The sequence below is a fragment of the Marmota marmota genome, unplaced genomic scaffold (genome assembly GCF_001458135.2).
Source record: "Marmota marmota marmota unplaced genomic scaffold, marMar, whole genome shotgun sequence".
Taxonomy (NCBI): Eukaryota; Metazoa; Chordata; class Mammalia; order Rodentia; family Sciuridae; genus Marmota; species Marmota marmota.
Window position 1 is genome coordinate 18,962,820 of NW_026000108.1, and position 24,638 is coordinate 18,987,457.

Genomic DNA, 24,638 nt, shown 5'->3' on the forward strand with positions numbered 1-24,638 from the left:
TCATCACTGTTATTAATTGTAGTAATAATTAATAACATGTGTGGTGCACTTTTTACATGTCAGGCCCTTGCCTAAGAGCTTTGGGTTTGCAAGGATTAATGCATTTAATCCTCACAACAGCTTTATGAGGTAGGTACAGTTACTCTTCACTTTTTACAGATAAGGAAAGACTATAAGGGTCATGTCTCCTATTTATTATTTTGTCTTAATAAACTTTATTTTTTAAAATAGCTTTAAGTTCACAGCAAAATTGAACAGTGGGTACAGCGATTTCCCATGTTCTTTCTACCCAACTTCCCAAGCATAGGCCCCACTGTCAGTAGATGCACGCACCCATCAACACTTCATAACACCATGAGTCATGATTTACATGAAGGTTCACTCTTGGTGTGGCACATTCTTTGGATTTGGATGACTGTATAATGACTGTATCCACCAGATAGATACCTACCGAAGGACATCTTCTTGGTTGCTTCCAAGTTTGGGCATTATGGATAAACCTCCTATTTCATTTTTAGGAAGATAGAATGCCCCTTCAGTTTTGTTTATTTCCACTAAGTCCATTTAGAAAAAGGATGCTAGTTTTTTTTTTTTTTGGAGGGGGGTACTATTAAACACAAATTATTCTCCCAAGAAAAGGCTGTATTTATATAAATATTAGAAAAATTATTATTGATCATGCTTGTTTTTTCCCCCACTTTTTTTGTGGGTGCATTATAGTTGTACTCTACTTGTTTTTAACTATAGAAATACTTTTGATTATATATTTTCACTTAGTTTAGAAATGATCTGTATTTACGCCCAGATTGTGTAGAGTTTAAAATGGAGGAATACAAAACATTATTATTTAGAGATGCACATATAAATGGCAAACGTAAAAAGAGCAGGGAAATGACCATCTCAAAGACCAGAATAGTATTTGTTGTTCTTGGGGAAAGAGGGACACTGACGGGAAGGGGCACCTGGGGTGGGTCTGGGTGCTGGTGATATCTGCTTCTTGACCTGGTGGGTTTCCTTAGTATTGCTTTAAAATATGCCTTAAATTAGACATGTGTATTATGTACTTTTCTTGATATATTTTACTTCACGTTTTATATTACTCAAATAGTAATCCATAATCTATCTTTGTAAGTTACTTAAAGCTCTCAAATATGAATGTCATTAAGGATTATATAGTATAGACACATAAAATTATGAATCATTAATTCTCTTAAAATTTTCATTATGAATCCTTCTTTGTACAGATTAGGTTGCTTGAACTGGAGTGGATTTTAAAGATCATTTAGATAAATCTCCTAATTTCACAGTTAAGGAAATTGAGGCCCATCAAGGAGGCATTTGAATTGAGTAGAGAAATGCATAAATTAAAATCAGAGTATTTAATTGTGAAGCCCAGGAAAGAGAGAAATAAGGAATGAATAATTTACATAGATTTTAATAAGGCATTTTAATTTTTAATTGTGGAACTTGATTTTTAATAACAAATATAATTTAAAAATTTTTTTGTAGGATGGCAGGAAATGGAACCATTGCTTTCTCTGCAAAAAGTGTGTAAAGCCTTGTAAGTATTGAGACTGGTGTTTGAGCTCTCTGTAAACATTTTTGAGTTCTTCCTTTATCTAAGTAGTATTTTTATTTCATTGCATTTAAAAAGAAAAAGTAATTAATGTAGAGACCTGATAGAACTTATTTGCTTTTTAATCTTTATAATTACCAACCTGTATGTTTTGTTTTCCATGGGGAGAGATGACTGCTAACCTGTTTCACTGTGGCATTTGGCTTGACTAATTGTTTTATTATTATTATTATTATTTTGGCTTGACTGATTTAAATAGGGCACTAAGCTACTCAGTCAGCTACCACTGTGACTGGCTCTCAGCTCATGACTTTTGAGGAAGGGCTGAATTTGTTGCCTTGTAAATCAGAGAAGTTACCTGGTTTAAGTGGGATTCTACCCTCTTTGGTTTCTTTAGCCAAATTAAACTAGCTGTGCAAACCAGCCACAACATTTAAAATAAATGCTATTCTCGCATTCTACCTTAAAAGTCAATAAAATTAAAAGTTATATCGAGTGAACTTCTAAAACTTCAATTTTTATTTTACAGCCTGGATCCACTGTAGCATTTGCAATCACTGTGCTGTTCCAGATCATTCTTGTGAGGGCACGAAAGATGGCTGCTTTATTTGTGGTGAATTAGATCACAAACGCAGTACTTGTCCTAACATTGGCACCTCTAAGAAAGCTAACAAGTTAGTTGAATTTTTTAATTACTAGAAAAAATTTTCTTTGTGTACTTTGTATGGAACAATCTACAAAGTACAGGGCATCCAGAGGATTCAAAAGTGCCAACTTGTTATTGTTGACATGACATTGTTCACAGAGATGGGGGAGGGAGAATGCCCAGAGGTCTGAAAGGGTGCTTTCAGGGAGCTCCCAGCTTTACAGGTGAAACACAGAAATAACCAAACATGAGGTGGAAGGTGATTTCACATCTGTGGTTCATATAGAATCATAATTTTGAAATTAGAGTTTAGGCATTATGGAAGGATAAGATATTTAGGTCAGGCCTTGAGGCACAGATCAGATACAGACATACAATGGTGGAAAGGATAGAGAAGGCATTTCAGGAGGCATTTCATTTGATTCCACGCAGTGGGAAATGAAGTTATTTCTTTAAATTACATCCAGTTTCATCGAAAATATTGAGACATGTTTAATACTTAAATATTTAAATTTCTATTATTATTTTTCCTGTGATTATTTTCACTATTCCCACCATTATTTCTTACTGATTGTAACTCAGAGCAAAAGTTATACCAGTGACAGTTCCTTACTTAGAAAAACTACTGTTATTGCAATGGGGTGAATTTGAATGATTATACTTAAAAAAAAAAAAAAAAAAAAACCTAAAAGAGGTTCTAGGGATTAAGTTGTCTTGTTTTATCGATTTTTTTTTTTTTAAGCAAAAACTTACTTAATATCACTGTTATTAGTTGCAGGTTACCAGGTAGCCAGATTTAACATTTATGTCAAAATCAAAATTAGGATAAAAATATGGAACTGTATCATATGATTTGTGATGAAAATCCATTAGATTAGTTAGATTAGTATTACAAATATCTGATGCTTTAGTAAGTTTTTATGATTATGATTATTTTCTACTTGTTTATTTATTTATTTTCCCCCCAGTAGAAATTGGTATTTTTTGTGGTACTGAGGATGAAATCCACAGGCTCTCTACCACTGAGCTATATGCCCATTTCTTAGGGTTTTTTTTTTTTTTTGTATTGTACCTTTATTTTATTTATTTATTTTCATGTGGTGCTGAGGATAGGCGGGCCTCAGACGTGCGAGGCTCGTGCTCTACCACTGAGCCACAATCCCAGCCCCTCCTTAGCTTTTTTTTATGAAACTAAGTTTCTGAGGCTGAGTTTGAACTTGCAGTCCTCTTAATTCAGCTTCCCTAGTATCTGGGATTACCGGTGTATGTCACCTCACCAGACTGAAAATTTTTTTCCATTAAAGTCCAGCCACTTGAATTCTGCCTGCTATTTAAACTGCCTCTTTTCAAATTTAATTATTTTCACTAGGTAGACCAAGATAGAATAGAATCTAAAAAACAATAATTAAATGAATCTTTTGTTTTTCCCTGGAAACCTCTGACTTTTAGTCTGGAATTATTGCATAATTTATGGTGTAATTTTGGGTGGAAACAGGAGTGACAGGTTCAGCCTTTAATTCTGAGAACTTAGTATACATAGAAACTGAGTTGGCATTTTGGTAACTGTAGGCTCTTTGTTGCTTCTTAAATGACTAGTGTATTTGATACTAATGTTGTTTTCATTGGGGGAAATCATCTAGTATATTTCAATGTTAGATTATAACAATTTTAATTCTAAGAGCAAATCCCTTGAAATGTGGTTTTCCTGATAATTCTTAAATAGTATTATTACTTTCTTCTCTAAGAAGAGGACTCCTAAACTTGTTATTTCTTTTAAAAAATGTTCATAATGAAATTGGCAAGGCAAAATTATTTTTTCATCATAATAGTATTTTATTTATTATTTCATCAAAATAGTTTTAATAGCCTTTTATCGCATGTGTTGTAAAAGGTCTCCCAAACTTACGCTCTTTACAACTGTCTCATTCTTTGTTTTTTCTAAGTGCTAATTTTCCTTTAGGTGTGAACTGGAATGGTGCTGGCTCCCTCTTGTGGTTAAAACTCATTTTATCAGTTACATAAATCCTTGCAATTAGAGGACAGATACTAGGTCAATTTAATTTTAAGGTAGAATAAAACAGTTAAGTTATTATACTCAATCAGTTCATCACAGTTAAAAGACTTTATCTCTGGAAGGTTTATTTATTTACATTACAAATGAATATTTGTAAATATTTTCCTTCTGGTTTTGTTTACTATATTCCCAAGTGAGATCTGGTTCATATTTAGTCTTACTTATGGGTAGATGAACTGAAGAGAAATTTAAATTTTGTATACAGAAACACATGGTTCATTGACTTTGCTAATAGTGAAAACACTTTACTTCATTAAATTTGCTAAATCATTACTTATCTGGAAATTATCCTCTTTAAAAAAGAAGGATGGGGAGAGAAGAGATTTATAAGGATTTTTTGTTATGAACTGATGAGATATCCCAGTCCATAGTGCAGAATCTAAATGTGGAAAAAAGTAATGTTGTCAAGCAAAATTCCACATAATGATTATGTGAAACTACTAATAATAGCCAATATTTATTGAGTGACTACTATCTGGTTAGCATTTTACTTCAGTAATTTAGAGTATATGTATCAAGGTGATTAAAAGCACAGGGTCTAAATCAGCTGGTCCTGTTGTTTCCTCTTTGGATGATATAGGACTTCAAAGCCTCAATTTCTTCACCTAAAAGTAGTTGGGGGAAGGGTGACATCTGCCTTGCTTAGTTTCCTTCCTAGCTCCTTAAAGATGATGTCCATTCAATTTTGTGTTCCTCACACCTAACAAACACCATGCTGATTGAACAAAAAGTGAGGCTTAAGTTTGATTCATTAAGGATTATGTGCTATTAATGAAGTTCTTCTCCCAGGTTTTGTCCTGGGACGACCAAGAAGGGCAGAGTTTGCTGTGGCTTATGAGAGGTAGACTCTAATGATTGATATTCCTGGGCAGCCAGGGAAGTTTCCATGTGTGCCAGTGGCTATTAGTGTCAGCCCATTCCTTGGTTCTTGATGTTATAAACAGCATGATTTTGCTACCCTGGAGACGTTGAATGAATGCACCATAATCTTTCCAAGACACAGATTGCATGTAACTTAGTTCAGAGAACACCAGAAACAAAAAGATCTGTTTTTTTAAAAATATTTAATCTTAAATTTTAGGTGGACACAATATCTTTATTTTACATTTATGTGGTGCTGAGGATCAAACCCAGTGCCTCGTGCATGCTAGGCGAGCACTCTACCACTGAGCCACAACCCAAGCCCAGAGATCTGTTTTTGTTTTGTTTTGTTTATACCAGACATTAAACGTAGGGGTGCTTAACCATTGAGCCACATCCCCAGCCCTTTTTCCTTTTAAATATTTTCTGTTTAGAAACAGAGTCTAAGTTGCTTAGGCCTCGATAAATTGCTGAGGCTGGCTTTGAACTTGTGTTCGTCCTGTCTCAGCCTCCCGAGCCACTGGGAATACAGGCGTGAGCCACTGCACCCTGCAGAAGGGATCTGTTTTGTCTGATGTAGTGTAGTGTTTTGAGAGGGTGAAGGGAGTTCCAGCCTGTTCATTTTGAAACTAGTCTTCAAGAAGATAGGGACCACAAAAGGTGGACCTCCTGTGTGGCACTTGTCAGGATTTCTATACCTGCAGAGGGAAGGAAAATTAGCTGCAGGGTTTATAAAAATAGGCCTTTTCAAGTGTCAGTTTTTCCAATGTGCTCTTTCATTTTCCTACCTGTGCTAATGCCATATGTATTAATCCCTGTTCTAAAAAGTATAATTCAGGGATTTGTAGATTGAAGTGCTGAGTTGAACAGTGTAGATACACCAAAAAAAGCAAAAGCCAAAAACGAACTCACTCGTTGGTGTGGTTATTTACCTTCGTGGTTTGTTTGTCCCAAATAGCTTGTTCTAAATCTGTAGTAGTCATCTTTTAAAGAAATGTCTTTTCTCAAGCATTTTGCTCGGTCAGGCCTCTGTTTCTTTGTTGTTATGGTTGGGATATTGAGGATTTATGCTTACGATACAGCAAATTGTTTCCCTTCTATTCTCCTATTTGGTTAGCTAGTTAATTAAACTTCACCATAATTACATAATTCACTGTGCTCATTCTATAAAATAATTTAGCACCTTGTTTTTCAGAGCTGTCAGAAAGCAGAAGCAAAGAAAAAGTAATAAGATGAAAATGGAGACCACAGAAGGACGATCCATGAATCACACATCTGTTACAGGGAGAAAGAAGAGGAGGGAGAGAGCCCATCAATATCTTTGCTCTTAAATGTCCAGTGACTTGAGAATAAGAAAGATTTATAGTCCAACCTTTGATGCCATTTTCTGCAAGTGCTACACTGGACTTAAATTCAGTCGCTTTAAACGAATGCACCTTTCTAAGCTCAATAACAGGCAGGTGGCATTTGCTGGCTTCTCCTTCCCCTTCTGCCTCTCTGGAGACCTGGGGAGCTGTTCCATCCTGAGCTGGGTTTACTGCTGCACTCTGCATGCCTTTTCTCTTCTAAATCTCTCCCAATCTTATTATTTTAACCTCCTTTGCCTGAAAAGTGGGCATACAGCATTCTTTTGCAGATGATTTCAGAAGAAAGTGAAAGTAAAAAGCTGTAAAATTTTGTTTATATTGAACATAAAAGTGTGTTTAGATATGAAAATATTCTGTTAAATAGTAATCAGTGGCTTAACTCCTCTTGCAAAGAAAAGTACAATTTACAGTTATTTTTCAGTTGAATCTGATGATGGAAAGAATTTTTTGCAAAGGCACTCTACATACATAAAGGTCACAATGATATTATTATTAAATGTTTATTTTTCCAGTACTTCTTGTAGTTGTCCTTGATGGTATAGACTCACTTAAATATTGGGTGAATTAGATGTTTAGAACCATGACTTGCTGTCACTTCAATGCTGTAAGTTTATCTCTTTGGAATAGCGGTTGGTAGCAGAAGGGAGCATTGTAATTAAAATCCTCACTCTTGTCTTGATGAACACTTCCCGGCTGCATGGCCGTGGCCAATTTTACTCACTCTCTAAAAACTCCAGTTTCTTCATTCTTCTAGTGTGGAGCATAATAGCTATAACTCAGTATATATTAACTCAGGTTCGCTCCCCCAGTCACCACCGCCACCATACTAAAGATTGAACCCAGGGCACTCCACCACTGAGCTACATCCCCAGCCCTTTTTATTTTTTATTTTGAGACATGGTCTCACTAAGTTGCCAAGGTTGGCCTTGAACTTTCGATCTTCCTGCCTCATCCCTCTAAAGTTGCTGGGATTACAGGTGTGTGTTACTGCACCTGATTCATGTTTTTTTGTAATTATGTTAAATGAGATACATGTGCCTGGCTCTCAGTTTTCCTCTGTCATTGACAAGTTCTGTCAACAGATGAAGATTGCTCCTGGGACTTAATGGCATCTGCTGGTCCAATAGCCTAGCTCTGAAGGGAGTCATTTGAACTCCCAGAATAAACATTATCTGATATTATCTCCTTAAGACTGAATAGTTTTGAATGACTTATATTTGCTTAGTGACTTATTCCCAAACAACTGCTTTAAATTTGATTTGAAGGCATCTTTACTTTTGGTTATCTCAAGCCCTGTGAGTACTGCACCTCATCTGGTATTATAATTTTAGGTAAGTAAGATTGTTTAATGCATGATATGAAATACTCAAGCATGGCCCAGAGCAATAGGGTAGTGGTGTACATCAGGCAACCTCAAAATAGGAGTTAAAACTCTGGAACTTAATAAGTCAGAGAATTCTTCTTTGCACTCTCCACCCTTGGCAGTGCTGGGGATGAGCCCAGGACTCTGTGTATGCTTGATAAACATTCTACCACTGAGCTACACCGATAGCCCTGCCTTGTTCCCTTTGGTATGTGATTGCTGTGATGACAGGAAAGGCAGGTCTGGAGATGATTGGATGAGACATAAACTCTGTAAAATCATTGTGAGTTCCCCTCTCTGAATCAAGCCTGGATAGGGATATTGCCTGACTTTTATGGTGTTCACTGTATATTGGTAAAATACTTTGAATTCTCCTCTGAAAATCTCAGACATACCTGAGTGACTCTGACCACTAAACAATTGGGTCCTTATGGTCAATGGTTATTTTCATCTACATGTTCCTTAATTTTAAGATAACATCAATGTAAAGTCACCACTGAAGCCTGGTATGTGTGGTTCTATCTAGTTACGTGGGAGACTGAGAAGGAGGACTGCTTGAGCCCAGGAGTTAGAGGCTAGTCTCCAACATAGCAAGACCCCTATCTCCAAAATTTAAAAAAAAAAAAAATTATCATAGCTTTCCTGGGGAGAAAAATAGAAACATTATTCTATAAATTATACATATGAATTTTTTAGATTTTTCTGATTTTAGAAATATTGAGATGCAGAAAGAGTACAACTTTAGAATTGAGGAAATAGAGTATTAGTTCTAATGAGGAGTGATTTTTCTTAAAACTTTGTTATCTTAGAAAATTAGAATTAGGGAATTAGGTGAGTCTGTTCTTGTACTCAATACCATTTTTTTTTTTTTAGTTGTTGATAGACTTTTATTGTATTTATTTATGTGCGGTGCTGAGAATTGAGTCCAGTGTCTCACACATGCCTCACACACGCTACTGCTGAGCCCCAGCCCCACTCAATACCAATTTTTAGGACTTAATCTCTGAACATTAAGATACCTACTAAAACAGCAATGGGAAAAAAAAAATGTCTGAAATTTGACAGATAAAAATTTGTAAGCTTTTTAAAAGTTGACATTTTAAATAAATAATTACAGGTAAATTTCATTCTGTTTCTTACATTACCAAATTTAATGAATTACCACATCATATTTTTAGGCTCTCCATGAGACTTTGCAGTTTTTTCTTCATCAGTCTGATCCTTAGTCTGTAATATGCTGCCTTCTTTTCATACTATACTACTCTTCCTGCTTGGAATGTGGGCATCTGTTGAAAGCTTATGGAGTCTTCAGGTCCTGGCTTCTGAATCCATGAGTCTATATACTATCCAGTATCATCTTCTCTGAACCCCTCACTGTTCTACCATTTATTTTATTTTCCCCAAAGAGTTGAGCTTTCAACGTTAGTACACATTTTATCTATGCTTATTTTTTTTAATTTTTATTTTTTAGGTGTAGATGGACACAACACAATGTCTTTATTTTTATATGGTGCTGAGGATCGAACCTGGGTCCCCCCTGTGCTAGGCGAGCACTCTACTGCTGAGCCACAATCCCAGCCCTTATCTATGCCTCTTAAATGCCTAGTAGGTACTCAATAAAAATCTGAGGAAAGAATAGAATTGTCCAGAGGCTTTGAGATGGTAGGCATGCCTAAGATGTGGAAAGGACTTGCTCCTGTCTGTTTATTCTAAAGACTGAAAAAAGGAAAACAGACCTAAATAATATTGGATGGGATTAGAAGTTGATATGTGGCCCATCTTCACATGAGGTTCTAAATGTGGGCATGTGCAGGAAGGAGGATTGGTAGCCTCATCTGGAAGCCTTTGAACTTAGACAATGATTCAGTTTGGGAGTAACTTGAAGAAAAACCCTTGAGTTGATATCTGGCCCCTTCAAAGCAATCTATAAAATACTCGGCATCTGAGAAAGATTTGCCTAATTCTGAAAAATAAAACCACAGCTTAAAAAGGGTCCAATGTGCTGCCACCTCTTTTGCAACATCCTTATTGGTCTCTTCAGGGGAGCAGTACATCTCTGTCCAGTGTGTTAAAGTGTGTGTTAGTGGGTTTTCATTTTATATTTCTTTTAAGGTCCTTAAATCCTGCCCTATAGTAGAACGACTTTATGGACTTGTTTACCGTATAGGTATTAGAAACTTGTTGATGGCAGGGACCTGTGGGTGTCATTGGGCCATTGGGCTTGTTCACTAGAGCCCCTAGAACTGTGCCCTGCACAAGGTGATACCAGAGATCTCCAACTGCATTGTATGTGATATCAGTTAGTGGGAAACAGCCAGATTAACACGTTTTCCTGGAATTAGTAGGTGTTCCCAAATACCAACTCACTAAGTGGAAATGCCATTATAGACTACTTTATGCCTCAGTATCCCGGCTGTGCTACTTAAGAAGCTAGTACACTTAGAGTGCCTAGGTAAGGAAAGCTTCCACAAATTCAAAGGACAATGTGATTTTACTTATTTAATGTGATTTTAGTTGGAACATTAAGACATGGGTTTAATTACTTGAGAGTCAGCTTAGAAGGTCATTGCAATAAAGTGAAGGTAAAATCTCTACTGTTTGATTTCAGTCGTTGTAGTATAAATGTTAACTCAACAAGATTGAGGAATATAGCAACAAAAGTGAGCAAGAAGATCTCAGAGCTCAGAGAGGTGAGTTTAGCCCATTAGCCAGATGGTCCCAAGAGTCTCAAACTGTTGAGTTGCCTGGTACATTGCAGGCTAGCAGAGGGATAACAGCAGGTGAGCTCTAAGAAACCAAGCCTGAGTAGACGGGCCAGTGTCTTTATCAGCAGATGGGGAGGCCAGGAATAGGAGAGAATGAGAGGAACTCCGCCTAGTCATTCTGTATGCTTTAATGAGGATTAATTTTTAAAATTAATTTAAATTATTTTTTTATTAATTTTCCAGTTAATATATGAGCCATGAAACCAGAGGAAATTGAAAGCTCTGTACTCCCACAACCAGGGATAACCACCATTAGAATTTCCCTCTTCTTCCGAATATAGTTCTTATATGTAGTTGTACAGACTCAGCTGAAAGTACCCCCAAAACTTGAATTGTAAATATATACTGTTTGCAACCCAGACTTTTTCACAGACATGTTGCAAATACCAATTTATGTTTATAAAGATAGTATTATTCTTCAGGGTAGTTTTATTGTATCCACCAGTAGTTAGTTCTGGCTAGGCTTGTGATAGGGGTGAGTTCAAGGTCACAATGAAGCTCAGGACTTTTGTTTCCTGGTTGAGGAAGTGTTCATTCTCTCTCCAGTGGGGGAGCCAGCCTTGAGGTGCTGCTGCTTGCAGCCTGTCTTCAAGTCTTTGCTACTGCTGGACTTTTAATTTACACGAGGCAACACATACTACTTGTGCCAGGATTTTTGGGGGGGTACTAGAACCCAGGGCTTTGCACACACTAGGCAAGAGATCTACCCCTGAGCTACACTCCTAGCCCTACTTTTGTCATTTTGAATCAGTTGTCCCCCTACCCATGAATGTAACTATGGTAGAGCAGAGAGCTTCCAGCATCAACTATTACATTTATTTTTCCAGCAAATTCACAATTTGTTTATTTTGTGTGTTCCACCCATTTCGTGACTTCAGAATAGCCTTTCACATGGCTTGCATTGGTCACCTCCCATACAACTCCATCTTCCATCTCTGGATGTGGGAATCCCAAATCTTTGTTCAGACCCTGACTTTCCCCCATCATGTGCCTCTCGAGTTGCCTAGGGCATCACAGATAGATTTCCATGCTACATCTCTACCTTAACACAGTCCTCACTGAACTTCTTTTCTCTGCTCTACTCTCTCCCTCCCATGCTCCACTATCCCCACTCCTGGAGTCAGTAACAGCCAGCCCTCTGCTCCCTGAGCCTGTGCACTCACATACTCCAGCCTGCCTTTCAACTATTCCCTTCCTTTTCATTCCTTCAACCTGATGAATAATCAATTCTGCTTCAGGAATGTTTTTGGAAGCTGCCTCACCATCCCCTTAACTAGGCTTCCTGTGTCTTTATACTTCTAGTCCTTTCCATTCTAATTCTCTGCCCTTGTCCTAAGAATTAAGGCCTTAACTAATCAGATTCTGTCACACTCTCCCTTCCCTCCCAATTTCTTTTGCAGCTACCTAGCTAGCCCTTCAAAATCCATTCCTGTACTATCATGGTATGAAATATGCCACTGGCATGAGCTAGCCCAAGAAAAATAATTATTTCTAGAAAGGTAGTTCTTGCACCCCCCTCCCAACACTAGAGGAGAATATAAAAAGTATGGAATTACAGAGTCCATTTTTCCTTCTATTCTCCTCCCCCGTCTGCAGATATTTCTACTCTCCTGCCCTGGTTTCCTTAAAAAGCACCACCTGAGTCTTGGGTTTCCTTTTTTCTTGATTCTGTGCCACAAAGGTGCAAATGAGCAAGTTTGACAAAGCACTCTTTCCTCCTGATGGGAAAGACAAATAAACAGAGTAAAACCAAAATCAATCTTTTTTTTTTTTTTTTTTTTTTTGGTACCAGGGATTGAACACAGGGGCCCTTAACCACTGAGCCACATCCCCAGCCCCTTTTTGTATTTTATTAGAGATAGGGTCTCACTGAGTTGCTCAGGGCCCTGCTAAGTTGCTGAGGCTGGGTTTGAAATCTTGATCCTCCTGCCTCAGCCTCCCGAGTTGCTGGGATTACAGGCATGTGCTGCTGTGCCCAGGAAACTGAAATCTCTTTTATGGGGTCAGAGGAAAAAGAAAAGGCTGGAAAACACTGTATTAACAGTTCTTGTCCTACTGGGAGCATTTCCAGTAACCATTACACAGGTGATTCTCCTATAAGGCTATTCATTGTTTCCTGTGTTGAAAGGCCTTTTTGGAAATTCATACTCTTCCTTGAAGGTTGGTATGCAGGTAATTATATTCTCTTCTGTCCTTTGATACCTCTTGGAACGGTCACTTTTATGTGTTTTATGGGGGTTCATGTTGAGGTTAAATTTCAGAAAAATGGCCGTTCAGTTTCCATAAGAACATTAAGTGGAGTATATTGGACCCCCACTGTACTAGTAATATTTGTATAAATAATATAATTATCCATTTTTGCTGCCCCAAATCATTAATGAAAACAACACATGAAAATGCATTTCATGAATAACAAAGACAAGTCCATTTTTACCTTGGATAGGTTGAATCTAGAAAAATTGGGGAGACATGTTAAGGTATTTGCAGCAAAGGCAAGGGTAGGAAAGCCTGTGTCTGAAAGGGAGCAGGGAAGGCATTGAGTCAGAGATAAGAACAGTGCCTGGCACTGGCACATGTAACAGCTACTTGCATATTTGTTGCTAGAAGAATCTAATGCCTGCTCCTCGAGGGCCAGATTCAGAAAAGGGCAGGAATATTGGACTTACTGAAAGATGGCTGGCTTTCTCCCATAGATGTCAATTCAGGAGTCCCAGTGGTGTTCTCTTAGGTGGGATCATCCGGTGAGAACTGGGATGTTGACTCTTTCTTATTTTTATTTATTTGTTTGTTTATTTAAAGGAGCACCTGCCAGGCTAGGAGCCTTCTGGGTTGAGTCCCTGTATCCATGTATTTTTACATAATAAAACCTTAGCTGAAGGATCAACCTGTGAGAGCCCACAGCCCTCATTTATTATAGTGGGCTGCTACCACCAATAACGTGAGGTGCATATTTAAAGAGGACGAAGAATCAAAGTATTATTTGCACATGTGAAGGAGTTTAAGCAGGCTCTCCCCCAACCTTAGCTGCAAACTGGAGTCATTTAAAGGTTTTAATAAACATTGGTTCCCAGGGTTGGGATTGTGGCTCAGCGGGAGAGCGCTCACCTCGCATTTGCGAGAGCCTGGGTTCGATCCTCAACAACACATTAAAAAAAAAATAAATAAGTGAGGTAAAGGTATTATGTCCAACTACAACTAAAAAATAAATTTTTTTTAAAGAATAAATACTGGGTCCCATTCGGTATTAATCCCTTTAATTGATCTGGGAGGGGGGAGGCGAGCTTTTTAAAATTCTGCTGAGCAACCAGGACTGAGAACTAAGACCTGTTAAAGGACTCCCGGCTGATAAGGACCTAAAGTTTACAGCGTCTCTAAGGCCTTGCTCCCAAATCCTGGACGATCTTTTTCCCTACTGCAATGAATTACTCTGAAGACTGCGAAGACCTGAAAGCACACCCACACACAACTGGCGGGTGGCCAGAGAGACACGTCTCTATCAACCCTGGGGCCAGCCCCCGTGCTAGCTCCGCCCCGAGCCCGCCCTCGCCCCGCCCCCGCCCTTGCCCAGGCCCCGCCCAGCTCCTCCCCCGGGCACACCCGTCAACACGCCGACCGCCCCAAGCCCTCCCGCCTGCTCACCACCTCTTTCCTCTCGCGAGGACACCCTGGCGCCGGAAGTTCCCGGAGCGAGCGGCGGGGCGGGGTGGAGAGGGAAGGGTTGCTGGGCCGCGTTGGCCGAGCAGGGTGGCTCTCCCAGGGACCCGGGGAGTCTGGCTTTTCGCCCAAGGCCGGTGCCGAGGGCTCCGCCGCCCTCTGACTGGGGTGTGGTTGCAGGGCCGCCCCTATGTTGCGTTTTCCGACCTGTTTCCCATCCTTCCGGGTGGTGGGAGAGAAGCAGCTGCCCCAGGAGATAATTTTCCTGGTCTGGTCGCCTAAGCGGGATCTCATTGCTTTGGCCAACACCGCGGGCGAGGTAAGTGAGCCGGCTGGGTCCACTGGCATTGGGTCGAGAACCCCAGCCCAGCCCGGCTCCCGTGGGCCAGACTGCTCGAGTGTCATCCGTTTCCTGCGCTTGGCGGCCCACCTGCGTGCCCCGCCCCTGCTCCAAGGCGGCAGTCAACTTTTAAGTAGTGGAAGTGTGAAGGACTGTATCTGCCAAAGACGGTTTATTTATATGCCAGTTTCCTGTATTTTGGGGTCATGAGAAATTTTCACTACAACTACACAGCCCTGCATCCTCAAGTCGCCCCCATTCGTTGATTTGTTTCTTGAAAAGCCCATGCATGATGTGCCACTCTGGAGCAAGGAGGTGGTAGATTCTTGAACCCTGCCCTGAGTCTTTTTTTCAGTTTAATAGCAGAATAAACATAAATTGTTCTCAAGCCTTATTGCAAATGTGCATGGTGTAGCTACCAATAGGGGAGGTTTTAAGGCTCTATGTCCTGTTGTCCAACTTTTTACACCTGGGTTGGATGGCCACTTTCCACTTGAAGGTACCTTTACATTGAAAAAGAATGGTGTGTCACTGGATTCCTGACAATATGTGTGAACGCTGTCAGCGTTTCTAGTCATTTATATTATGCTTTATCATGTATAACCAGTTTGTAGACAATTTTCTACTAAAGGGTAGTAGTATTTGGCAGCCATTTTGTAAGGAAACCTTCACTTATGCATCTTTCCTCCTTGGGCAGGTAAAGTTGTGTTATGTGTAGCCAAAATTTGAAAACTAGGTGGTAAGGCAATCCTAGCAGCCGCGGAAACTTAGTAGCCTGTAAAACTGCATTACTATGTTATCTGCCTTGACTCATGTATCAGTATGTTGTTTAGTTTCTTAAGGCTCTCCATGAGTCTTTAGTCTCTCTTCTGCCAGGGTGCTTTGGAATTCTATCATGATTCTAGAGAGCTTTACAGGTAATACAGTCGTGGTAGTAGGAAAGAAGGTAGATATTGGGGCATCAAGAGAATTCAGATCAGTATGTGATAGTGGGCACTGTTGTTTCCATTTTCTCTAAGAAGCAGCAAAGGGCATTGTCTGAGTGAATATCGAGAAGTAAATTTGGAGGAGAGCGAAGAGGTGTGAAAAAGGTGACAAGACAGGAGGGTTTGGGAAATGTAATAGGATTGCTTGTCAATATTAAGGACTAAGGAAGGTTAGTGGTCTAGTAATTTGAGAAAACAGTGAGTATGGTTGTACTTGTTTCTTCATTCTTTTTGGCTCTATGGATGCAGACATGATTGGGCTTAAGCAGGATTGTTGTTTCACAAGTGTGGCAAAGAGATGCAAAGGAGTTGAAGTTACATGCAGAAGCAGTGACTATAGTGATGAATCTTGGATTCTAACCTGATCAAGGAGGTAAGTGAGGGTATGTTCAGGGTGAGGGACATTGAATAGGTAGTAGAATCAAAGGATTATATACCCTGATGAGGTTGAGGAATTAGAGTTGGATCTTGTAGAGATCAGCTGGAAAGTGGGAATGGAAGTTTGAAACAGATTTTGGCAGCATTGTGAACTGTTGGTAGTGACTAGGCCCTGGGCGTGCACCTAGGAGTGGCTGTGGTGAAGTAGGGAAATATGATCATTGGAGAGAGATAGCTGAGCACGGTCACCAAATGTAATAATGAGTAGTTTTGGAAAATGTGAGTGAGCAAGGAGACCAGCTCTTTAGGGAATGAGAGGAATGGCCCAGGGGTCTGTCATATGTTTGGAGATTTTAAAGAAGTCATCCAGAAATGGTATTGAGAATCGAGGAGGATACCTACTTCATCTCCTAGCCCAGTAGAAAGACTGCACAGGACATGGGATACAAAACGGCCACCAGCTGCAATGTTACAGGGAAGCAGTAGCCTCAGGTGAGAGGTGCATTTCAGAGAAAAGGATGAAGATAGTGTTTTGAAGACGACCGATTGATCATGAATTGCAAAGGATGTGGAGGGAGAGTGTCAGAAGTAAGAAATAGTGTAGGTAATTCCAGACAAGAGGATCAAATCTAGGGTGTGAGCGATTCCTTGGGAGTCCTAGGTTCCCAATGGTGACTGATATTATCAGTCATTATCAGTCATTCTGACCTGTGAGGGAAGGCAGGAGACTAGTGAGGCTTCATGTGTGGGGACTAAGGAGATGAGGAGTGGTTCTTTCATGAACACGTGCAGTCCTGAGACTTTTCTTCTTTTTTTCCAATGGTTGGTTATATAGAGAGGCTAGAGTAAGGACAGGTTTAGTTTTGAGGCTCCAAGGGGCCCTGGAGCATCATAGTGACCTTACAAGGTGGGCATTTACTGGTGCGGAAACGCAAATGTAGACTGGGTAAGTGACTTATTCAAGATCCATGGCTAGAATACAGCTGAAATTAGATGCCAAATTGTCTGATCCAAAGTTTAGTTATTTTACTATTTACAGCTACTTTTTAAGTGCTATTTATGTTCTTTGTTTCTTTTTTGTTGTTGTTGTCTTTTTCTTGGACAGTCTTTTTATTCCTTTCTAAAAGGTAAATCTGTTGATATGAAAGAAAAATGTACAAGTACGGGGTTAAATTGAAATACTTTTTTTGTTGTTTTCTTTCAAAATGCCTTATGTTCATTCAGCTACTTGTCTTCTGTTCCTCTGATAGTTAAATATTTTACTCAGTAGATGTTAAGTATTTAAAGTCTTATGATGGGGGGGGGTCTAGCTTTATTTTGTTTTTTGAAATAGATTTTTAATTCTGACATTTTACCTGTTTTATCTTAGGTTTTACTTCATCGACTTGCAAGTTTTCATCGAGTTTGGAGTTTTCCACCAAATGAAAATACAGGAAAGGAAGTAACCTGTCTGGCTTGGAGACCAGATGGCAAACGTAATAATAATATTATAAAAAATAACTTTCTTATTTTCATAAAGAGTGTTCTTTATAAAAGCTTATTTCAGAAAGAATTAATTGTGTACATTAAAATTTGGGGATTTTAATTTTTTGAATGCTTTAACAATTTTTTATAGAACTCAGATGAATTTTACCATCTTCCTTCTTTGGCAGATATCTCTGGCAAAGATAACTTTGAAGTGAGATCTAATGGAGTATACAAAATGTTTTGGTTTGATTCTTTCCTTTTTGTGCTTGTGCTGCACCATTTGATCCAAGTACCACCTGTCATTTACCAGTCAGTTCAGTGCCACCTTGGCCTTTTTCTCCTAAGAGTATATTTTAGCACTAACTATGAGGCTCATAAACATTCTCTGTGTGTCTATTTACTGCATCTAAACGACTGTTAGCTCTGACTCCATTTCTTGCAGGTCTGTGCTATCTTTTTCCTCTTGGTACCTTTTCTGTTGTTTGGGTATGGCTTTGATTACTGAACTCTTCTTCCATGTGTTATTTTATAGTGACAGTCCTTATAGGAACTGTTGTACACATGTAGACTGTACAGTAAAATGTTGTAAATCCTAAAACCTAAAGTTCATTTGTATTATTGGTGTTTTAGGAAGAAAGTATATTGTTTTTCTGAAGTAAATGATATGTGCTCCTCACTGTTTGTTTTTTGTTTTTTTTTCTAAATAAACATAAGTACTAGAAATTCCCTGAAAGCCTATCACTTAGCAATTGGTGAACACTTTTCTGACATTTTCTGATAAAATATGTACATATAGAAATCTGTATGTAGGGTTTTAGCAAAAGAAGTTATTTGATGCATGCGGTTTTACTGTGTGATTTTTTTTTTCTTTTTTTGTCTCAGCATGAATAAATTTAACATATTAATGTTAAATGACAACATGCTAATTTATTATAGTAATTTACTAAATATATCCCTCTTGATGTACCTGTATATTATTTCCAGTTGTTGGCTTTTATAAAGCAGTGCTGTATAAACATTCTGAACACTGACTGGGAAGAACTTGGTATGATTTTGTAAAATACTTCCAAAACACTATACTCATTCTATAGTCATTTTGCCCAGAATGTGTATAGAATATGTGTAAAATTAGGGGACTTTTGTTGTGGTGGTTTGTTTTTTATTTATTTATTTTTGGCCATAATGGGGATCAAACTCAGGGTCTTGCACATGTTAGTGAAGCACCACACCTCTGCCCTTACACCCAGAGCCTTAAAATTTGAGGACCTCAAGGTCTTCAAGATGTTACTATCATCATAAAACCAGGATCTCAAAGGTGGAAAGCCAGTGTGTAGAAATGTGCTTAAGTAGATGAGTTTATCATTTTCTTAAAGTACATTTCATGTTTTTGGACAGTAAAATGTGTTTTTTGTTATAGAAAGATCATTTCAAGATACTTTTACATTGTTTTTTAAAACAGGAGGCTCAGATTGCCCCACATCCAGCAGAGTTATGTGTAGCGGTGTGCAGTGAAACTTCATTGCTCTCTGTTTAGAAATTCTTAAATTGGATATGTTAGGAAGATAGTAGTGACTTATGTAGAGAAACTATAGTAGATAATTATTCAGCCACAGTCAAAGGAGGAAGACTCATCAGTATTCGGGGGTGGTGTTTACTATTCTGGGTTAGACACATAAATAGACTTTTCAAGAACACAGCAGATGGAATCACTTCCTATCTTTTGGACATGTTTATAGGACCCATATGTCTTGATGATAAGTTAATTCTTAATCTATTAAGACCCATTTTGTATTTTCTGCTTGACAGTAAGATTGCAGTCCAGAGTTTTTGATGTTTAAGATGTTAAGGACAATATGTGAGAAAGTAGATTGCTTATGAAATTTGAGCACTTGAAAATAAACTTGGGTAATAATGTATATATGTGCAAAGATATCTTTAGTGTTTAATTTCTATGATTAGGATGTGCTTAAAATAGTCCAACTGGGCATTAAGTGAAATACCCATTTATTTTTTTGCAAAGGTTACATAATCTTTTTTTGATTTTTTTTTTTTTTCCCCTTGTTTAGTTTTGGCCTTTGCTCTTGCTGACACCAAGAAAATTATTTTGTGTGATGTAGAAAAGCCTGAAAGCTTGCATTCTTTTTCTGTGGAGGCTCCGGTTTCTTGTATGCATTGGATGGAAGTGACTGTAGAAAGCAGGTACAGTAATCAGAAAAGAACACTACCAGCAGTAACAATAGCATACCCGGGAAATTTTCATGTTTTGAAATGGGGAAACACTTGTCTTGAGTGTTCAGTGTACATTGCATTTAAATTTTGGTTTACGCCAAGTATGGTGGTATATACCTGTAATCCATGTGACTCAGGAGGTCGAGGCAGGAGGATCATAAGTTTGAGGCTGGCATTTCTTAAAAAGGAGTGAATTAATCCCCAGTACCTAAGTAAATAAATAAAATTAAGTAAATAAAATAAATTGGTTTTAAGGTTATCAAGATAAAATGCTTTAATATTGTGCTGGGTATTTTTTCTTCTAAAATAGTCAATTATTGGAGCAGCAGTGCCTGAATAGTCATGATTTTTCTCTTCAATCATGTTTAGTAGTTTATATCAATGATTTTATACTTTCAAGTAACATTAATTAGAATTGAGATTCTGTTTTCTGTTTCACTTTTTTTTTTTTTTTTTTGGTCTGGAGTTATGTCTTTTGTGTCTTAGTTGAACATTCTGTTGTGACACTGAACAGGTTCCTTCCATGCCCATGGTTTTCATAGTTTCCTTTGTTTGGTGAAAGTATTTTGCCTTATTGTGTGTAGTGAAGCAATGCACCAGGCTTGCAGTGAAGGTGGACTGAAGGGTCACTGAGTTATGACTAATGTTAAAAAGAAGAAAGGAAGAAAACTGTTTTTCTTTTGAGGGAAATTAGCTTTCTTTTCATTAGCTTTTCCTTTTTAATTAAGTTTCACTAGGTTAATATCAAATGAGTTGTAAGTCCTAACTGTTAAGAATTACAAATGAGATGGTGTGAGGGGGGGAAAAAAAGAAAAAGAAAATGCTAAAGTCTAATCCAAAAAAAATAATAATAATAATAATTACAAATGGTTATGTGACTTTCTAGAAGTGGGAGGAGCAGAGCATGCCTTGCAGTTCACTTCCCAGCCCAGTTACCTGCAGAGTGTATTCCTAACACGGTATCTGCTAACAGCTTAGAAATGTTATGTGGAGATTCTGGGATCTCTCATCTACAATGTGTCGAAGTGGGAAAAAATACTTCGCAAGTCACCCCAAGTCACTCGTTTCACTTTTTCACTCATTTGTTTCCAACCTCATTTGGAGGTAGACTTGGGAAAGAAAAGTAATACGTAAGACTATTTCAAAATTCATGGTATTTTCTCACACCTGCTGGGTTATCAACCCCCCCGGGTGTATGTAAGCCATAAACCAATAATCAAATGATAGAATGATTGAAATGTTCCTTAAAATTACCCTTTACACTTGTACATTTAGTGTGGTTTCTTATGTGAGAGTTAAGATGTCATAAATCCTCAGTTGGTGTCTGAATACTGAAAGTAATATAAAAGCATATTATATTTGTGGAGAAATTGCTTACTATTATTCATTTCTATAAATGTGAAATGTATAGGATGATTTATTTTACAAAAATAACAAATTCCTAGTTTTGCATTTCTCATTTGTGATATTAGAACGATTGTTTGATGATGATAAGATATTGTGGCATCTTTTTACTTGATAAGTTTTATAAAACGGAGTCTTTTTGGGCTGGGATTGTGGCTCAGTGGTAGAACACTTGCCTCACATGTGAGGCACTCAGTTCGATCCTCAGCACCACATAAAAATAAATAAAGATATTGTATCCATCTATAGCTAAAAATATTTAAAAAAAACTGAGAGTCTTTTAAAAGAAATGTACATTTTTAGCGAAAAAAGAATTAAAATCTTTGATATTTTTATAATGCTTGGTTTTTCCTCCTTTTTAGTGTATTAACATCTTTTTATAATGCTGAGGATGAATCAAATCTTCTCTTACCTAAGCTGCCCACCTTGCCAAAAAAGTAAGTATCATAGTTTTGTTTCTTTGGAATTAATCTTCCACATTTCTCTGTCCTCTATTTGTAATACTGTGGCAATTTTCTTATGCATTAATATATATATATATATATATATATATATATATTTCTTTTAAGAGTATTTTTTATCTTTATCTGTTTTCCCCCAGTTATAGCAGCACCTCAAAAATATTTAGGTAAGATAAACCTTTTTCATTTTCAAGTAAGGTAATATTTTATTATTTGAAGATATAGTTGAAAGATGACCAAATTTATTTTTGTATTTTAGTGAAGAAAATTCTGATGAAATTATAAAGCTCTTGGGAGATGTCAGGTAAATCTTGCAGATACCTTAAATAAGTCTGATTTCTTTAAGTTGATATTTCATATTTGAGTCAGTTTTCAGAAGTTTCAAGCAAGTCCTTTGTCATGTTATTTCATTGTTGATATTAATACCACTAAACAACATAGTGATGTTAATATCTGTTGTTTTTAGTAGAGTCTATCAATGATAAAACTGATGACAATTTAAATAAGCCAGAAAAAGGATTGTTTTGTTATTGATTGCATATAAATATGATTTTTAATGTTATTTTACTATAAACTGGTTTTTCTTTAGGCTGCACAGAAAATTTATATTGTTCTTTTGGGGAAAGAAAAGAAATAGCCTGGATGCAATAAATCTTGAGTGGTAGTAGATTTGTCTGGTTTTTGTTCCCTGTGCGGGGCATAGTTAGCATGTGGGTTATGTGGGAACAGTAGCCATGTTTTCTGGTTTAAGAACTGAATCGTCTCTGTTGTTGGTTGGTCCTCAGCTTTTTGCATTATTTTTAATTAGGCTGAATATTCTTGTCCTTGGAGGAAGCTCTGGATTTATTGAGCTCTATGCTTATGGAATGTTCAAAATTGCTCGAGTCACAGGGGTAAGTTTTTCTTTAAAAATATTCTGTATTGTTTATCATAGAATATATAGCAGTTTACTTATGGAATGAGAATAAAACCAGGATTTTTCAGTTCTTAAATAGAGGATATAGTGGATAGTGAGATAGTTTCTTCTTTTTTTAAAATTTATTTATTTTAATTAAGCTTATATGACAACAGAATGCATTTTGATTCATTGTACACAATTGCAGCACAACTTTTCATTTCTCTGATTCTACATGATGTAGTGTCACACCGTATGTGAAGTCATGTGTGTATCTAGGTTAATGATGTCCATCTCATTCCACCATCTTTCCTGCATTCATACCCACCTTCCCATCCCTCCCTCCCCCTTGCCCAATCAGAGTTCCTTCATTTTCCCCATCCCNCTTTTATCAACACATGCCCTAACTGCTCTTGGTTCCACTGGGGTGCCTCCTTCCCTTAGTAATTTACTTAACACCCCTTCCATATTTTCGTCACAAAGACAATACAACATTTCAAGAAGAAACAAGACACAAACATACTGTATCAATCTTCTCCATTTTCTCAAAATGGCCATTTTTCCTCTTGCCCTATCTGCCTAGGGACTAGCAGATTTGCTCCTGTCCTATCTAGGGACGGGCAGCTTTTTCTCGTCAACTTACCCCCGAGTGTCCCGGGGCTCCCGGTACGGGCCACCATCTGCCGCAGTCCGGCTGCAGCACCCTCCGGTAACGAAAAGTATTCAGTAATTGCCTTTTGCTGCAACTTTTTTCCTGATAATCCTTCTTCTTCTGAACTTTCTTTTTCTTTCTAACTAGAATTCCTGGGCTTTTATCAACACATGCCCTAACTGCTCTTGGTTCCACTGGGGTGCCTCCTTCCCTTAGTAATTTACTTAACACCCCTTCCATATTTTCGTCACAAAGACAATACAACATTTCAAGAAGAAACAAGACACAAACATACTGTATCAATCTTCTCCATTTTCTCAAAATGGCCATTTTTCCTCTTGCCCTATCTGCCTAGGGACTAGCAGATTTGCTCCTGTCCTATCTAGGGACGGGCAGCTTTTTCTCGTCAACTTACCCCCGAGTGTCCCGGGGCTCCCGGTACGGGCCACCATCTGCCGCAGTCCGGCTGCAGCAAAATAACCAGGGGGTGACGAGCAACTTGTGTACATTGATACAGCTGGAGTGGCAGCCGTTTATTGTAGGACAGGAGGGGTATATATACATTCCACACAGCTTATCTTAATTAACATAAACTAGATACAGCAGTCAACCAATAAGGAATCTCCACACTTAATGGCTCGCTGGCATTACTTCACAAACCACTCCCTCTGGCAAAATGCCAGGCGCCATCTTGACTTGTTTACAGACCCTAACAAGAACCATTTAAGAAGAATCGAGCTTGTATCTGCTTATGCTTCCTTATTCGCCCAATTTTTATTCCATCCAAGCCATCTTCCTATTGGAAGGTGCTGCCCATGTTTAGGGAAGGTCTCCATTTCAGTGTGCTATGCCACATGCCAATTTCTAAACACACTCTCATTGACACACTTAGAAGCCTCTTAATCATTGGCATGTCTTAATCCAGTCTAGTTGACAGTTCAAATTAGCCATTTCACTTGTTATTCATAGTTTTTTTAAATCTTACTATTTTTTTAAATCTTACTATTCCCTAAAGGGGTAGAAAATACAGGCACTTTGGAATAGTTGGTTCTTTTAACACTTGGTATGAGGAGGAGCAGGAATCAGGGTATTTGTGTGTTCTTTCAACTGGGAAGGCCCATGCAGGCAGACACCAACCTTCACCTGCTACCTGTGTCCTGTCTATGGCAGGGACCAGGAGTGTGTGTTTTTAATTGTTCAGAACTCTAAATGTTTGCTTTCAGTATTATAAGCAGATGAGACCTAGTGGTAATACCCCGTGTACTCAGGGTGGCTGATAACTATTTTACAGATTGCTGGTACTTGTCTTGCATTATGTTTATCAAGTGATTTGAAGTCGCTATCGGTGGTCACAGAGGTTTCTACCAGTGGTGCTTCAGAAGTTTCATACTTTCAGGTGAGTATTGAAATTTGATACAATTATATATTTCTTAGGCCTTATAGGGGCTTTTTTGTTGTTTTGGGGGTGAATTTTTCTCCTTCCTTCCTTTCTTTTTCTTTTTTTTTTTTTTTTTTTTTTT

The 24,638-nt window shown here is 38.0% G+C and overlaps 2 protein-coding genes across 3 annotated transcripts in view; both read left to right on the forward strand.

Moving 5' to 3' along the window:
• Zcchc4 (zinc finger CCHC-type containing 4) overlaps positions 1 to 7,038 on the forward strand; it is a 48,286-nt gene extending 41,248 nt beyond the window's left edge. Inside the window, exons 10-12 of the mRNA XM_015481740.2 lie at positions 1,510 to 1,561; positions 2,106 to 2,250; positions 6,353 to 7,038. Coding sequence (XP_015337226.2) covers positions 1,510 to 1,561; positions 2,106 to 2,250; positions 6,353 to 6,488 — 333 coding nt within the window. The 3' untranslated portion in view covers positions 6,489 to 7,038. The remainder of the gene's footprint in view (positions 1 to 1,509; positions 1,562 to 2,105; positions 2,251 to 6,352) is intronic.
• A 7,288-nt stretch (positions 7,039 to 14,326) lies between these two features.
• Anapc4 (anaphase promoting complex subunit 4) overlaps positions 14,327 to 24,638 on the forward strand; it is a 31,976-nt gene continuing 21,664 nt past the window's right edge. The window contains exons 1-8 of one of the 2 annotated variants that reach the window (XM_048784288.1): positions 14,327 to 14,625; positions 17,380 to 17,485; positions 19,544 to 19,676; positions 21,473 to 21,547; positions 21,712 to 21,738; positions 21,831 to 21,875; positions 22,380 to 22,464; positions 24,410 to 24,514. In XM_048784288.1, coding sequence (XP_048640245.1) covers positions 14,497 to 14,625; positions 17,380 to 17,485; positions 19,544 to 19,676; positions 21,473 to 21,547; positions 21,712 to 21,738; positions 21,831 to 21,875; positions 22,380 to 22,464; positions 24,410 to 24,514 — 705 coding nt within the window. In that variant the 5' untranslated portion in view covers positions 14,327 to 14,496. The remainder of the gene's footprint in view (positions 14,626 to 17,379; positions 17,486 to 19,543; positions 19,677 to 21,472; positions 21,548 to 21,711; positions 21,739 to 21,830; positions 21,876 to 22,379; positions 22,465 to 24,409; positions 24,515 to 24,638) is intronic. The other variant, XM_015482005.2, reaches the window with a different exon arrangement.